This window comes from Symphodus melops (assembly GCF_947650265.1).
Source record: "Symphodus melops genome assembly, chromosome: 12".
In the NCBI taxonomy this organism is placed as follows: Eukaryota; Metazoa; Chordata; class Actinopteri; order Labriformes; family Labridae; genus Symphodus; species Symphodus melops.
Window position 1 is genome coordinate 20,975,090 of NC_136702.1, and position 15,873 is coordinate 20,990,962.

The following is a 15,873-nucleotide window of genomic DNA, read 5'->3' on the forward strand; positions in this document are numbered from 1 at the left end:
TATCAAACAGGGTCACCATATAAAACCAGGCTGGATTTTCCAGCCACAACTTGCAGTGAATCATAGCACAGTACCCTGCTGTTGATTAGATTTATGGATGTATGACACAATGTGCACAAGAACTCCCTCCCTGCCAGCTGTGTGTTAGATGGAGGTTGTAAACAAACAGCCCTCATTCACCACACCCATTCAAAGTTGATTCAAGTTCAATGATCCTGCATATTTCAAAAACATACACACATGCAGATATACGTTGTTTCCCCTTTTGATTTAAGGATGTTGTAGTGTGGTGCTTCCTCCGAATTTTCAAACTTCCCTTTAACAGTGTGTGTGGACATTTCCTCTGCCGCACACAGAATGTATACACAAACACATTAGGGAGATGTTTGCCTTTCAGACCAATAATGATGATTGGTTTGCAGGCTCATAGCCACTTCCTATTCAGGATGTCATGCCTATTTTTAACAAACTTTTTGCCTGATGAAGGTCGAGTACCAACATGTTGCCAACAAATGTGTGTTTGCAATTTAGACAGTGTGCAGGAGTTTATCTTTTAAGTTTTTGATGGACACTTAAAGATACAAGAAAAAAGATTTGACTCAACAGTGCAAGATGAGGATCAACTTTCACCTCGCTATCAACAAGAGTTTATTTTGCTGAATCGATATTTTAGTTTTGACCTTTTCTCCTGTGTAATGTCACACTTCTTCTTTCAGAGAGAGGTTGCTTCTTTAACTTCAAACTTAACCATTCATACATTATTTTGTTGTTTGTATTTTCTCCCTCTGGTTCCTCTAGGACGGTGGTCATGCCTATTGCCAATGAGTTTGCCCCAGAAATTGTTCTGGTATCTTCAGGCTTTGATGCAGTTGACGGTCATGCTCCACCCCTGGGAGGATACAAACTAACAGCTAAATGTAAGTGCAGATCACAGCTACCAACTTTTGTTTAAAACCAGAAATAAGAAGTTTGAATAAAGCACTCTTCGTACATGCTTCTCACAGTGCACTCAACTCATTTACAGTATATGTTTTATCCTATGCATTGAAATACCATTTCTGAGAGCAGGAAAGACTGGCCGGCACGCAGACACACCAAACAGACATTTTGTGTATACTTTGTGCCTCTGACTTGTGTATTCAGATCAAGACCTTGGCGTGCCAGCAAAGAGCTTTTCTTAAACCAGCCCGCTGATCTCAAATAAGAGTAGGGGTCCTGCTTGTAACAGGGGGTGCTATGGGTGGTTTGGAGATGATTGCAGGATAAGCGGGTATGGTTAGAATTTAGGGGGAAAAAGCATAGCTGAACCGTGTGCATTCAAATTTCCCTCTTCTGACAGAAAAAGATCAAAGACTGTGACCAAGCCTAAATGCAAAGCTGCATTTATTGAAATTAAACCTGGCTCATATTAGGGCTTATTTTTTAGCTCCAAGTAAATCCAGAGTGCACTCTCTTCCTCTCTTTCTCTCTCTCTCTCTGATGCAGTCATCCCCTCTCTAATGCGTGCTCAAACCCCCTTTTTCTCCCTCTTTTTCTTTCATCAATATCCAAAAAGGAAGTTAGAACTTGAACACCATACTTCCTCCAATCTCATTCTTTTTCTCTTTGCTGTCATTTCCTGTGTGTCCAGGCTTTGGCTACCTGACTCGGCAGCTGATGGGTTTGGCAGGCGGTCGGTTGGTGCTTGCCCTGGAGGGGGGTCACGACCTCACTGCCATATGCGATGCCTCTGAAGCCTGTGTCTCAGCTCTGCTCGGCAATGAGGTAAGATGAGAGTCTAGAGGAGGAGGGATTAACCGCCAAAATATCCTCGTAAATAACTTTGATCAGGACGATCCTTTTTGAATCGTGGATTTAACTATTTAACATTGTATAGCTTGGGGTGAAATATGCACACAGCAGAGATCACAAATTCCCCATTTAGAAAATTCAATCCAGTTTATCCAAGCTGTAAAACTTTCTATATTACTGTTGTGTACTTACATTTTTCATTGTCTTTTTAGTTAATGTCCGCAATATAGTGTGCAAAGAGGTTGTGAAAACCATCCTTTAAAAGCCTCGTAACAACAGAATTCTTGCTTAATTGCGTAGACATGAACATTTCAGACTTTTAGCAGCTGAGGACTCTCTTAGTTGTTTGGGTTGTCTGCATGAAATGTTCTGACTGCAGTCGAACTTCACTTGCTTTTGCATTTTAATTCCTCAATTAAATGCAGAGTTTTCCTTAATTTAAATTTCAACAACTTTGTCTGATTCGCCCTGAAGCTTAAGCTTAAGCCTGGATACCTTTTGCCTTGGCTTTTTGATTATGTGTCAGGCCTTTTTAACTTCCTGGTCCATGATTATGTCACTCACCTGAATGATGTTTCATCAAACATTTTCAGCAGGGAGCACTCAACTGTAAGTGGTTAAAAACACAGTAGAGCTGCAGAACAGTGAGCCCCGTAGTCCTGTTACATACATTATATTGAGAAAACAGGAAAGTCTTACACCTTGGACAGTACTATTTTATTTGTGTTTTTTTTCTTCCATTGCTTTCTCCCGTTCAGAGAGGTGGTCAGCTTCACACTCACTCACACTCACACGCACAAGCACGTCAGAGGCAGAGGATTTCCAGGCAGAAGGTTAATTGTGGGAGTGTGTAGGTTGGGTCGTGGGACTGAACAAACATCAGTGCTCTGTGATTCATGGCGCACAACAGAATAGCAACTCTTCAACAGCCGCCCACTCGTTTCTTCCAACTAATGGAGAGCATGGAGTGCTTTTTTGGACTTGCTGCTCAGTCTTATTTTCTCCTCCCAGATTATGCATCCAAGATATCTTAGGGCTTTTATATTTGAAGGGACTACTGAATTTTGATAGAGAACTGAGATTGTCAAGCTTTACGGGAAAAGAACAGGGTGTGACTGTTGTGTTTTTGTAGGAAAATGAGTAAAAGTAAACTTGTGTGACCGTTGCTCAGGATGGTTTCATCCAGATCCTGTTTCTCCGGGCTGTATATCGAGCCAACTCAAACAGATCGAAGGTCATGTCTGGAGTGTGTCTCATAAGTGAACTAATCTTGTGCTGTAGTGTTCACACCCTATTTAATCGAGTGCACTGAGATGGTTGTTGTTGATGTTTGGTTTCTCACATTGGGGTTAGGTACTGTTATTATCCTGTATGTTTTACAAGTTGTGATGTCTTTCTGCAGCTTGAGATGCTGGATTTGTTTGTATCCTCTGTTTGTGTTGTCCAAATTCACAACCATATCCGTCTACTTCTGATTGGACAGATGCATTTTTGTGTCCCAGAAATGTGCACACATGGAGGGAGATACATGTTTATATTTAGTAAAATTACTCTATTTCAATGCAATTGATAAATGCAAATCGAACAGACAAGAGTGAGCATTGTGGAAGTTTTACCAACTGTCACTTATCTTAGCATTACAAGCAAAATAAAAACATTATTAAAACCAAATATACCAAGTAAGTCCAATCCATCTTTATTATAGAGCACTTTAAAAATATCAGAGTTGACCGTAGTGCTTTACAGCAAATATGTAAAAAGCATAACAATAGAAAAGAAAATGGCCAATTCAAGATGACATGAATAAGTAAACAAAGACTACACAAGACTGTGAACAAGACTAAATAAGATAAAAGTGCAGTGATAAGTAGTGCAAAAAGATGATGAAGTAAACATAAGGTAGTTATCTTTACAGTATTTACATTAAAAAGTGTGCTTAGTTGATCATTTAAATTAAATAACATACAGTATGTACATTCACAGTGACAGGTTAGCACGAGGGTATTTCACAGCTACACTTCTGACACTCTGTGACTGTTGAGCGTTCATCAGAGTGACACAAAGAGAAGTGACTGATCAGCAGATCTCTATGACCGTGATGTAAAAGGTCAGAGAGGTAGGATGGAGCCAGCCCGTTTAATGCTTTGTCAGTAAACAGCAAGATCTTAGAATGGATCCTAAAACTGACAGGGAGCCAATGAAGGGAGTCCAGGACAGTAGGCAGTAAGTAAGCACATGATGTGAGTAAATATCCAGACTGACACTCAGACTGGTTTATCTAAAAAAAGATCATCAGCCTCAAGTGTTGCTGCAGAAGTAGCCACAAGGCAACCCAAGGTGGTGTTTGCCATTTGAATGAATGGCTACTTGACCTGCTAAAGCCATTATTTTCAGGCCCCTGATGAGACTGTTCTTGGAATAAATGTGTTCACAGTCAGCATGTGATACAGGGCATATGGGGAGACTAGCTGTTGCAATCATCATAACAGTGTAACAATGTTGGGACTGACATACAACATGGGAAGGTTAGTTTTTGTGTTGCCATTATTTTCATTTAAGTACAGCAAGTATCATTGTTCAAAATGTTACACAGCTTAAACAATGTTATTAGGATTAAAAAAAAAATCTTATGATCCATCAATTGTAACCAGTGAACTATCATAATTACAATCTGTCTTGTTTTGAAAAGAATTACTGAGAAGATTGGTGCTTCTTTGTTGATCACTGATTTTTTATGAGCTTTGTTGAAGGTTGTAACAGCTCATCCTCTTGTTCCGGCCCTGCAGACAGCTCGAGCCATAAATGAGTTCTTAGAAACCATAAAAAAACCCACATGGCCTCGTTCCATTTGGATCTTGGAGAACCAGCAGAACAAACAGAACAATAACACAGGCTCACATTCATAAAACTCTGTCACAGCGACCAACGAGCCCATCGTCTGGTGGAATGTGTAGACCATGAACAACACAGACAGGAACAAGATAATGAATACACAGATGATTAGTTGAAGCACTGACAAATGTGTTAATGTGTCTTCTTCAGAGGAAAGCACTTCTATGTATCCACAGATCAGGAAACAACAGATCCATTGTATCAAAGTTCTTCAAAAGTGGAAAACAGGCATAGCTTAATAACATAACTTTGCTAGGCTGCACTGTGCCCATGACTCAAAGATGTCTTCTGTAACCGCCAATACAGCTGGTAAGAATTCAGGAATCCAAGGACACTTCAGCAGGGCGGATGCTCTTGGCTATCAGACAGTTTGGACCCAGGACTCTTAGTTTGAAGGACGCTCTCGTTACTCACAACAACACCACCCTGCTGCAAAAATACTAAATTGGATCAGGGGGTTTGCTTCTTCGGTTTCAGCAGCCTTCAGAGCACCGGCCTCAGCAGGGGTTTGGAGGAGGTCAGTGGATGGGTGCCAGTGGGAGCTGAAAATTTGAAAATAGGCAGGAGGCAGGTAGCGTCAATTGCCTCAACCCTGCAGGATACCCTTCACAGCCTCTCGCTCGGGGGCCCATTGCTGTCTAACATCTGAGAATGGTTACCCTCACACCTCTTCCAGCAGGGTTAGGCTGTGCCTAGGGATCAGATAATAAAAGGAAATGCAGAAATCATTTGAAGTCGAGCGGATAAACTGTTATTTTGAAAGAGCTTTACAAAGTCTCGAAAGGCAACTAATTACCAGGATTCTTCTTCTTTTTTTTTTATACAGAATCCCAGACTCTCATATTGTTTCTTCTAATCTTTTGCTTTTACTCTGAACACCCTGCAAAAAAACATTGAAAAGCAACATGATAGGAGCATGAGGTAAACAGGAGGCCTCATTAGCAAAAGATATCCTTGATAAAACCATGAACAACACAAATGTAGATGCTCTTAATTGCTAAGTATAAACGTAAAGTTCTCATGACTTTCAACAATTTCCTTTTTGGCATCAAGTGATGTCAGCTGTTTGAAGAAAGAGAGATTATTCAGTTGTGCTGAGCTTTGATAACTGATAGCAAAGAAAAAAGAAAGTCAAAAAATGTCCCTATCAGATCAGAACGTCAGGAAGCAAGTGTTTTTATCATAATGTCAGCGAAGGACTCTGTAATGGACCTGGAATGTGGCTGGAGAACGTCAGTGAGGGATTGAGAGCTAGATAAAAGGCCTGGCCTTTTGCATTATTTGAGGGTTGTGAGGGAAGTCCAGCAACAGCTTCTCATGTTGAAGACTTAATAACATTAAAATCGAATGCTCTGTAACTTCCCCAGTTTGGTTCGGCAACAAGGAAAATCTGAACAGAGAGAAGTCCATTGTCAGATTAATTTTGCAATGGTTAAAACTTGACCACTGAGTGGGTTATTTCTGGAGGAATTATTTTGGTTATGCATGTGTTTTGGCTGAATGTGAATGGAGCGAGTGAGTAGGCTCAGACAAGGGACCACAGCTGGATTAGCTGGTCAGCTGTGCTTTTGTTTATGAAGCTTCAAACTGCCTGAAGCTTTGTATTGTCTGGAAGTATCCAAATCCCAAGACGTCACCAAAACTGTCCAACAATAGCACACTGTAAATTTAACAATACAGTATGTCCTATGATTGCATATGGAAATAAGTCTTACTGTTAGGACCAACCGAGTTATAATCTTATATTTTGTAAATATAAAATGTACATTTTAAAGAAATCTCATGTACCTGCTTTTGTTTAGTGTGTGTTTCTGCTTGTGTGTTGAATTGGGAGACAACCCATCCTAAAGGTGTTCCCTTATCCTCTTCACCTCCTGTCCAGCGTTCACTTCCAGTATTTAACTGCTCGCTAATGTGAGAAGTGTGTCTGTTTTTGTATTGGCAGGTTAAGACGAGCTTTACTATAAGTTTCTTTTGAAAGCAGGTAAGATTAGCTGGGAAAGAAAGGGAGGCCAATTGCAGAAGAGATTTTTCAGTCTCTTTAATTCACCCCCACCAGTGTAGAACATAATGGTGGAGTTTTTTTGGTAAAATAGCTCATGAATGATGCATTTGTGACTACACTGGTCAACTCTGAACTCGGGACTAATTGATGATTGCGCTCAAACAGATGTTGGCCCACTTCAGACCATGGTTGTCAGCAATTATATGATAAACAACAGGCTAATATGCTAATTGTTAGCAGCTGTAAATGAGGTTATTTGGTGTGTTTATACTCCAGTTACAGTAAGACGCTCGACTTCACCTGTCCCCCCTCGGGTCTGTCTGTTTGCAACCACCTCCAACTACAAGGCAAACTTACACCCTTTTCCCAAAAGGTTGCATGCTTTGCACAGTGAACATCATTACCTCGTTCAGTTAGCATAACATAATCAGTCGGTTTTAGTGACCGCCAGCATCTGCACATGGACACAACAGTAAACAATGGATGCCTTGTGCCTTTCCTTTTTTTTGCTGAACAAGTGGATTTCCTCGTCTTTCCACTGTTTTGGTTTCAGGCTCCCTCAGGAATGTTTTTACCGGGGCACATTCCTCACTCTCGGATCATAGCTTTTCATGGTGTGTCAGTGTTTTTGGGCCAGGACCGAGTGAATTAGACGGCTGTGTCACATAGAAAATCAAAAATCCATCCACATGGTCAAAGCAAATCAACAGACCATCCTTGCCTTACAGATGTTCTCTCTTTAAGACTGAAGCACATCTGATGGTCCAAAGACGCAGAAGTTCAGGCACAGCCAGGACCACAAACCTTCATCAACAGAAATATCGCAATGGATGTGCGCTTGTGCTTGCAAGCCTTCCAGTGTGTGCGTTTCTGTTTGCCATACCTGCCAGGTGGGGGCCTCTGGAGCTCCCTGACAAGAGCCATTAAAGTTTATAAGCGTGAGGCCCTGCTGTCAGTCAAGTTGACAGGCTGCCCCTGTCCAACCCTGCTCTGAGGTGAACCCCAGGAAACCCCAGAGAACCCCTGACCCTTCTCTGACAGGGAGCTGCATTTGAAAGGCAGGCTGCAGGGCTGAGCTGGGATTGGCTATGGTTATGGCAAAAGACTTGGCAGCTGTAGCCAGAAGGATGGAGAAGTAAAAATAATAGTTAGGAGTCCCTAGAGTGACATTTTTGGGATGGGAGGGATAAATAAGTACTTCTGTCTCCCCCACAGTTGAGGTCTAGCATTATAAGACTCAAGGGGCTGTGTTTGTGTGGGTGTGTTGTATGATGTTACTTGTGTCTTTATTAGGCCATCAAACAGAATAGGTCAAAGAAAGAATTTCCACAATGCAATTAAATGTTAATGACGATCCAACATTCTGCAAGATTTGCTTTTGACTCACTCTGATTGAAATTGGCCTTTAGAGTTCTGTGATCTTTAAGGACACATCCCGCCTACGTCCTTCAGCTCAACAGCAAGGAAAACTTTTGGATTCAAAGGAAACACTTTTGGATAGCAAACCAACACAGACCCTGCCTCTTTTTGTCAGAGGCTTCTGAGCTTTTTGAAACTTTTATTAAATAACTAACCTCACTCTTTAAAGCAAGTACTTTGTCATATTTCAGACTTAGAATAACAGAATAAGACAAGCAGAGGGAGTCTTCTGAAAACCATGTTGAATGTCATTCAACATTAACTGATCTGACATCTTGTTTTTCCAGGTTTTTAGCAAGGCAGACATTTTTTGGTGGGAGCAGTGTTTATCTGCAATGTCCAAAGAAGAGCAGTTGTGTTCTATGCTGTTGCACTATGAATACCAAAAGGTTTGGTTTGGGTGATTACATGAATAGTCTTTTGGACTCTTGAAGTATTGAAGCAAAGTTAATAACAGAATCTGCAAGTTGCCTGGCATGTATTTCCATCAAGTAAGGGAATTAAGGCTCATCTCCTGTGTAAATTACTCTGGATGAGAATGTCAGCCAAACAGAAAATAACCCAATGTTAATTATTCATGGACAGAAACTCTCTGTGTGTATATGTCTACATGCAAACACACCTCTGTCCATCCCAGTGTGCATGATGTAGCCTGTCGTGCCACAGCAGGATTAAAGTATCCCTCTCCCTAGACTGCCTCTTCCCTCGGCCTCCGTGGACCCCTCCCACACTCTATTTGTTTTAATTAAAAGAAAACTTCTAGCCTTGGCTTTGCAAGGCTGACCGACAATTTTTTTTTTTTCCCCTTTTGCTCTGGCATCCTCAGCGTTAAATCTCCAGCCAAACCTTTTTTCTTTTTTCTCTCCGTTTGTCTTTACATGTTTCTCAGTTGGTACGTTATTCCACTGGGGTTTTGAATTTGCAGCAAAGGGATGCATGTCTTCTGTGTAGGAATGCAGAGCTGAATGAGTGTGTTTGACAAAATGGGATGAGAAAGTGTCCTATGTGCAGTCGGCCAAGGGGGAAATTGAATCATTCCGGGTTGGGAAGGCTCGTCAGGGAATAGCCCTGTTTCCTCTGAGTTGTGGCTTGGACAGTTTCATAGGCTTAGCTGAGCTCCCTGAGGAAGGTGTGTGTGTTTGTGTGTATGGCGATGTTTTGGAGTGTGTGTGTGTGCGTGTGTGTGTGTGTGTGTGTGTGTGTGTGTGTGTGTGTGTGTGCGTGTGTGTGCGTGTGTGTGTGTGTGTGTGTGTGTGTGTGTGTGTGTGTGTGTGTGTGTGTGTGTGTGTGTGTGTGTGTGTGTGTGTGTGTGTGTGTGTGTGTGTGTGTGTGTGTGTGTGTGTGTGTGTGTGTGTGTGTGTGTGTGTGTGTGTGTATATATGTGGGTTTGTGTTAGCAAGCAGTTTTCATGTGCATCTGTGTATACTACTATATGTCCCAGTACAAAGCGCATATTGTATTTTGTGTCAAAGAGTAGCAAAGCTCTCTGTGAGTGGGAGGAGGTTTGCATCTGCAGAATTATTTTCTTTTGTGTCAGCAGCTCCAGCTTGTTCCCCACCTCTTGGAATGATTCAACACTGGGACGTGGTCCACATTCAAAAGTGATCTTTTAAACCAGGAGGGAACCACATTAGTTCAAGTGGTCTTTCTGCCATGTTTTAAAGCTGCGTTTTGAACACCTGTCTGTCACATAAATTCAAATAAATATCCATTCCAACCCACTTAATTATAAAACGGCATGCAACAGTTAATGCACTTAGCTGATGCTCTCAGTAGGCATAGGTCCTGTGCCACTTGTGCCCCATGCCTGCCAAACAGCAGGCATGGGGCACAAGTGTCTTAAAGAATGTGAAAGATGCAGTGTTACCTTTTCTTTTCTCTTTGGGTAGAAAAGTTAAGCAGGAAAAGTGTTGTGATGTTATTTTCTCTCTTTGCTCCAGTTGGACCCCATACCTGATGAGGTGCTGCAGCAGAGACCGAATGCCAACGCTGTCCACTCGATGGAGAAAGTAATTGAAGTCCAAGGTAAAAAGTTTAGACACACTCAAACACAGCATGCTTCAACATCTATGTGATGAATAAAAACTCCAAAACAGCCGATCTCTCAGCAATGCTGGCCACTGGCCTAATCCGCATAGAAACGTTCTATTAAGATTCGACTTAGTTCTGTTTTTTTCTTTTGTAGGTAAATATTGGCGCTCACTGCAACGCTCCGCCTCCACACTTGGTTGCTCGTTGAGTGAAGCCCTGCGGCGTGACGCAGAGGAAGCTGAGACCGTCTCCGCTATGGCCTCACTGTCTGTTGCCAACAAGCACATTGGAAAGAGGTACAGGGTTTTGTCTGTGTGTGGTATCTTTCAAGAAAAGCTGAAACTGACTCTTAAACTTTGGCCCCTCGACTGTAATGTTACATTCAGCTTCTATCATCAGGAAAAGGCTCGCTGGCTTCCCAGTCTGACAAACTGTAAGCTTCGGTCTTCCGTAGTGAACTAACAAAGTTGGTGATAACAAAGCCACACCCATTATAGGGAAGACGTGATTGATCAACTTTATTCTTGTTGAATTATAGCTAACTTTTACACCAAGCAACTGCAGATGGAGAAACATTCTGATTGGTTGAAAATGTGGCTTCTTTCAAATTCCAACACAAACTGAAGAGATGTTTCTGGGTGTAATTCCTCAGACACATTTAGTTTATGTGTTGAATGTCAAACTTTGAATTGAAAACAAACCAAGAACTTCTCATGAGACTTTTTAGAAATAAAATGTATACCCTCTCTAGTCCCAGAAGGCTTTGATATTTCCAGTTTTCTGTGCCTAACTTGTATGGTATTTTTTTCTTTGTATAAGCACAGTACAGTATCCAAAAGATAGACTCATGGTACTGTAAATGAATAATATAACAACATAGGTATGATCTTTTCTCTAGGGCTGAAGAGGAACCAATGGAAGAGGATGCTACCATGTAAAGAAACATCCCCGAGCCTTTGACCTCTCAGACGCGTCTTCATTCTGACAGTGTCCTCTTCCAGTTAGTGTCAATTTTAAAGACACCCTTGCAGAAAGTCTCACCCTGCCAAACCAAGCCGGCATCTTGCTGTGGGATGAGATCAGTCTGCATCAAGCAGACAAAAGTGACGCACAATGGAAATGGAACACTGAAGATACATTCACTGATCAGCAGTGCACAGACTGATCAAGTTCAATGTGTTTCTTTGACAACTTCCTTAGAAGTGGAATTGACTTGACCTTGAATGCTAGTGCTTTTCAAACACTAGACGAGATGTAGTTTTTCAAAGCCAGTCGGAATGATACACAGACTATCTGTATTCTCATTTATTTCTTGTTAGCCTGGATTGTCTGTGCTTTCACTTTCATCAAAAAGCACTAGAGGTAATGTTATTGTGAGTCTGCACTATGGATGACTTTTCTTTTGCTCTTTTGAGACATCCTGATGAACGGGACTAAGGGATTGTATATTTTGCAGCTTTCAAGCGTTGTGACAAGCGAGGAGACAGGTTGTCAGATCCAAAAATGATTGACAGTGAAAGACTGAGTGTTTGTGCCTTTTGTTTTCAAAACCTGGTGGATTCTATTGAACTCTTTAAAGAGCTTTGCCTTAACAAAAAAAAAAAAAAAGAACAGGTTTGGGACCGAGGCCTCTTCTTCCCGACCCCTAAAACATTTCTCCCCTGGCAAGACATCCAATGCCTGCATGTTGTTGGCACATACACTGGAGGACCTTGGCATGTTTACCTAGAACTCTCTGTCTCTCCCTGTACCTCCATCTTTCCTTTTCCCACTCATTTTTAATAGTCTCACTTTAGAAGGTAGAAGGTAGTGCTCTGACACAAGCTCGAGGGGGTTCATTTTAAAAGGAAGCTAAGAGTTGGACAGTTTTGCAATTTTATGCAAAATTCTTCATTTTGACAGTGCAACTTTGTGAATCAAGTCTTTACAGTAAACTTGAACATTTGGTTGTAAAACACATATGTATCTTTATCATAACAGCAGGGTTTAGAAAATGTGCTTTCATCGGCATACTGACTACAAACTACACTAACAACAGAGGCTGGATGCAAACAGCACAACCAGATTTTTGAGCATTGCTTCAGTTTGGATTATTTTATTTTTTTGTCGAAAAGAGTCTGTGTGAACCCACTCCAAAACTTCCTGCCGTTAAAGATCGACACAAATAACTACAGTGCACTAGATGAAATATTGTTTAAAAGTAATATGGAAACCAATGCACCTCAGTATTTCAAACAAAAGGTAACACAGCTGACAAGGAGTGCCAGAGGTTGCAAGCATTGCATCCAAAGGCCTGATTAAATAGTCATCAGCTTTCCAAAGGTGCTGAGTGAAGAAGTACACGTTTTACAAAAACGACAGGACTTCTGATAAATAGACTCCTGTTGTCACTATGTATTGTAATTGAATCAGTAAAAAGTTTCAGTCCAACCTCTGAATTTCTCTCTGTGAATCAGTATCTTGTTTTGCAGAGTAACGAGGCATAGACAGAAATTAACCACATATGGGCCAATTTGTTGAACCAGCCCTCTCTTAAGGACAACTGTGTCTCTGTGGTAACGATGACCATACCACCTGGGATTTTCCAGAGGGGTGTTCCAAGGCCGCACAGCCACTCGCAGCTGTTTTAACATCTTTAGCCTCTTGTTAAGCACATCTGCTGCCCAAATGTAAGGTGCTGCGGGGCAGGTGTGCGCACATCTGTTGCACAAACAGTGGAGCACAAGCTGCCCTTTATAAATGTTCAAGAGTATACTCATATCTTTATAGTTATTGTTCATTTTTAATCATAATGTGTTCCTCACAAAGTCATGCTGTTGTTGGAATAACGACGTGTCTGATTATCCTTGCAAGCTTTAATAGCATATGTAGCTCAGATATTGTACCGACATTACGAGTCTGAATCCTCTTCAAATCAGTCATAAAAATTGTGATATTTAAGAGGACTTAACGTAAAGTAACATTTGTTTTGTTACATTTACTCACAAACAATACACTAACTACCAGCCGAGTTGTTTTTTTGTTTTTTTTATTTGGATATGAGCACACATGTCAGAACAGTCACGATATGCTGATTTTCACCTCCTGTCTGAGACCATCCTTCAAACTTGAGATTTGCCCCTGGGCAACTACCTTCTCCCGCATTTTGTCCATCTTAAAATGTATTGTGTGTTTTATCAGTAAACAGCAAGCAGAGTGTGAGGATGTTTACTGTCGTTTACTGTATATAGGACAGTCTCCAGAGTATTCCTGCCACACATTTGTCAATGAAAACTCTTGTTCATTCCTTTTTTCTCTCATTCTGTCGCTGTGTCTGTGGACTCCGGGGACTTCTATTTGTACATTTAAAATGTGTTGTTTTCTTCACATTCCCTCTTCTGTTACATTGTAGAGCTGACATACTTCACACCAGTGAGGGCTCTAATTCAGTTTTTAGTCAACAATACGTCCCTTTGATTTCTGGGTTCAAAGTTATTGTCGCAGGGTTGGGATGAAAATGTTTTTACTTTGTATATTGATGGACAATTGTGTATTTACTGTATGTTCATAGTAGATTTATATATGAAAAGAAATAAGTATATTATATTATATATATATATATATATCTATACATAATGAAATATGGTCTTGCTTTTGAAGTTGATATTGATACTTTTCATCGGTCTTACATACAGTCGTCACTTGTCAGGGTGTCACTGAAGGCACCCTACGCTGTTCTTGGTTCGAGATTGTTACGTGTAGAGTAGCATTTCAATGACTGTCTTTTTATCTTCAACACTGATGGCTGGCTTTAGGATTTTATCCCTGTTAGTGTCATAACACTGTTACTGTAGGTGTGCCATTGTCCTCCGCTCAGAATCATTTATTCATGTGTGCATTTTTTACATTCCAGAGTTTGTATTTTTTTGAGAAAAAAAAATGATTTAGGCAAACACATTTAAAACTTTAAGAGATGTAAGGGTCAAATTCAAAGACTGGATATCACAAATTGCAGACACAACCAAAGCAGAAGACCCATTGTTTTTCCTTACAGGGTTTGCAAGTTCATTCTCCTAAAACAACTAAAAGGGGAGGGGTAGATTTGAATAGAACCATTGCCCTATATTAAATCACTCTTATTGGCCCTGCTCGTGATTTCACAGGATCATCACTTATTTCCTTATCTAGCCAAATGTTCTTAGTTTTAATTAAAATCAACATTCCTTCAAATAAATCCAGCTCACATTTGTAATATCCGTCATCAACTAAGCGTGGTGGCCTGTTTTTAGAGAGACTGCCGTGTATCCAGGAGGACACGGGTATCAACACACAGGGTCATTAACACTTATCTGGCATGAGTGACATTAAGGGCATTTCTATTTCATGTGAAAAGAAAAAAAAGATTACAGTGTCATACGCTGACAATCTCAATCAAATTTTTAAACTGCTTTATTTATTTTTGACCTACAGCTCCTGTGAGGAGTTTCTAGGTGCTTTTGAAACGGACCTCATCTGTCATCAACAACTTTCTTTATAGTTGTTTTTTTAATGCCTGAAACTGCTGTCGCAGGGTAGGTGTCAGCAAGACCAGGAACAGACTTATTGTTTAAAAAAAATGACCACTGATCAACAATTTCCATTTATAAAAGGGACCACTTTGTCCACAGGGGGCGCCAAAATCAACACAAAGCCCAAATTCCTGGAGTTATACTGTATTATCTGGCAGTCTCTTGCAGAGTGATACTGCTGAAGCTCACATGTCCCTGGATCTTTCTTTACATTATTTTAGATTGTTTTTACTCATGACCAGAGAGTTCATGCTTGGATCACCTGCCACATTACAGATTCACAGGAAGAATGGAGGGGTGAATTTGGTGCAGTAAAAGATATAACATTAGCGTTAGAGAGATAGTGAAGGTCTAACTTTTGATAAAAGGGCAATGTTTAGCATAAAATATTTGGTCTTATTGAATTTGGTCAGCTATGTGGTCATTTGGTATTTTTCCCCACATTCCCATTTTATCACACACCTACAGAATGGGCATGTTCTCCTGTATGTTCTGTGCTTTTCAAAAGATTTGTTTCCAGGCATACAAAAGCATTTGCGGTTGGAATATGAACGTGTATGCTGTACAGTCAGGCTATCCTGACTCTTACCTTTACTTGGATATGCTGACATTTTCTGTGCATGTAAACACACTAAATGAGATGCTTTTCAGTAACCGAGCCCAGAACATTCCCAGAACCCTTTGCACAGCCGTGCCAGTCATGGGGTTTCAACTTCTGACTGCTTTGGTTTCTCAAGAGCAGCCAACAATAGCACTGTCTGAATCCTCTGGCTGTCTGTCTTCACTGTTAGTCTTAATACAATGTCCAGTAACAAAAAAAAAATTCCATTAAGTTATAATTTCCATTTATTAGCAGAGGGCATATCTCTTTGTTTGAGCCAGGTCCGAGAGTTGTCTGTTTATGTAGGTGGCCTGGTCTGACTCAACTCCATTCCTCTTTTCTTTCTGCATGTACCGTGTGTCCGCATGTCCTGCCTACCTGTCTGTCTATCTGTCTGTCTGTCCCATACCACAAACAGCACAAGGGATCAAGCACTGAAGGAAATTACTTATTTTTAATCTATCCAAACTGTCTTCACTCTTTTTCTGCTTTTTTTGTCTCTGCTGGGGGCTTTTATGTTGTTCTTCGACCTGTAGGTTCCATTTTTACAGTGATGTGAAAAACCTATCTAGCGCTTGTAACACAGA

The 15,873-nt window shown here is 40.8% G+C and overlaps 1 protein-coding gene across 5 annotated transcripts in view; it reads left to right on the forward strand.

The window, feature by feature from the left end:
- hdac4 (histone deacetylase 4) overlaps window positions 1-12,572 on the forward strand; it is a 119,152-nt gene extending 106,580 nt beyond the window's left edge. For all 5 annotated transcript variants that reach the window (XM_079357305.1, XM_079357306.1, XM_079357307.1 and 2 more), the window contains 5 exons: window positions 799-917; window positions 1,631-1,764; window positions 10,048-10,132; window positions 10,293-10,434; window positions 11,037-12,572. In XM_079357305.1, coding sequence (XP_079213431.1) covers window positions 799-917; window positions 1,631-1,764; window positions 10,048-10,132; window positions 10,293-10,434; window positions 11,037-11,076 — 520 coding nt within the window. In that variant the 3' untranslated portion in view covers window positions 11,077-12,572. The remainder of the gene's footprint in view (window positions 1-798; window positions 918-1,630; window positions 1,765-10,047; window positions 10,133-10,292; window positions 10,435-11,036) is intronic.
- Window positions 12,573-15,873: the final 3,301 nt, after the last annotated feature.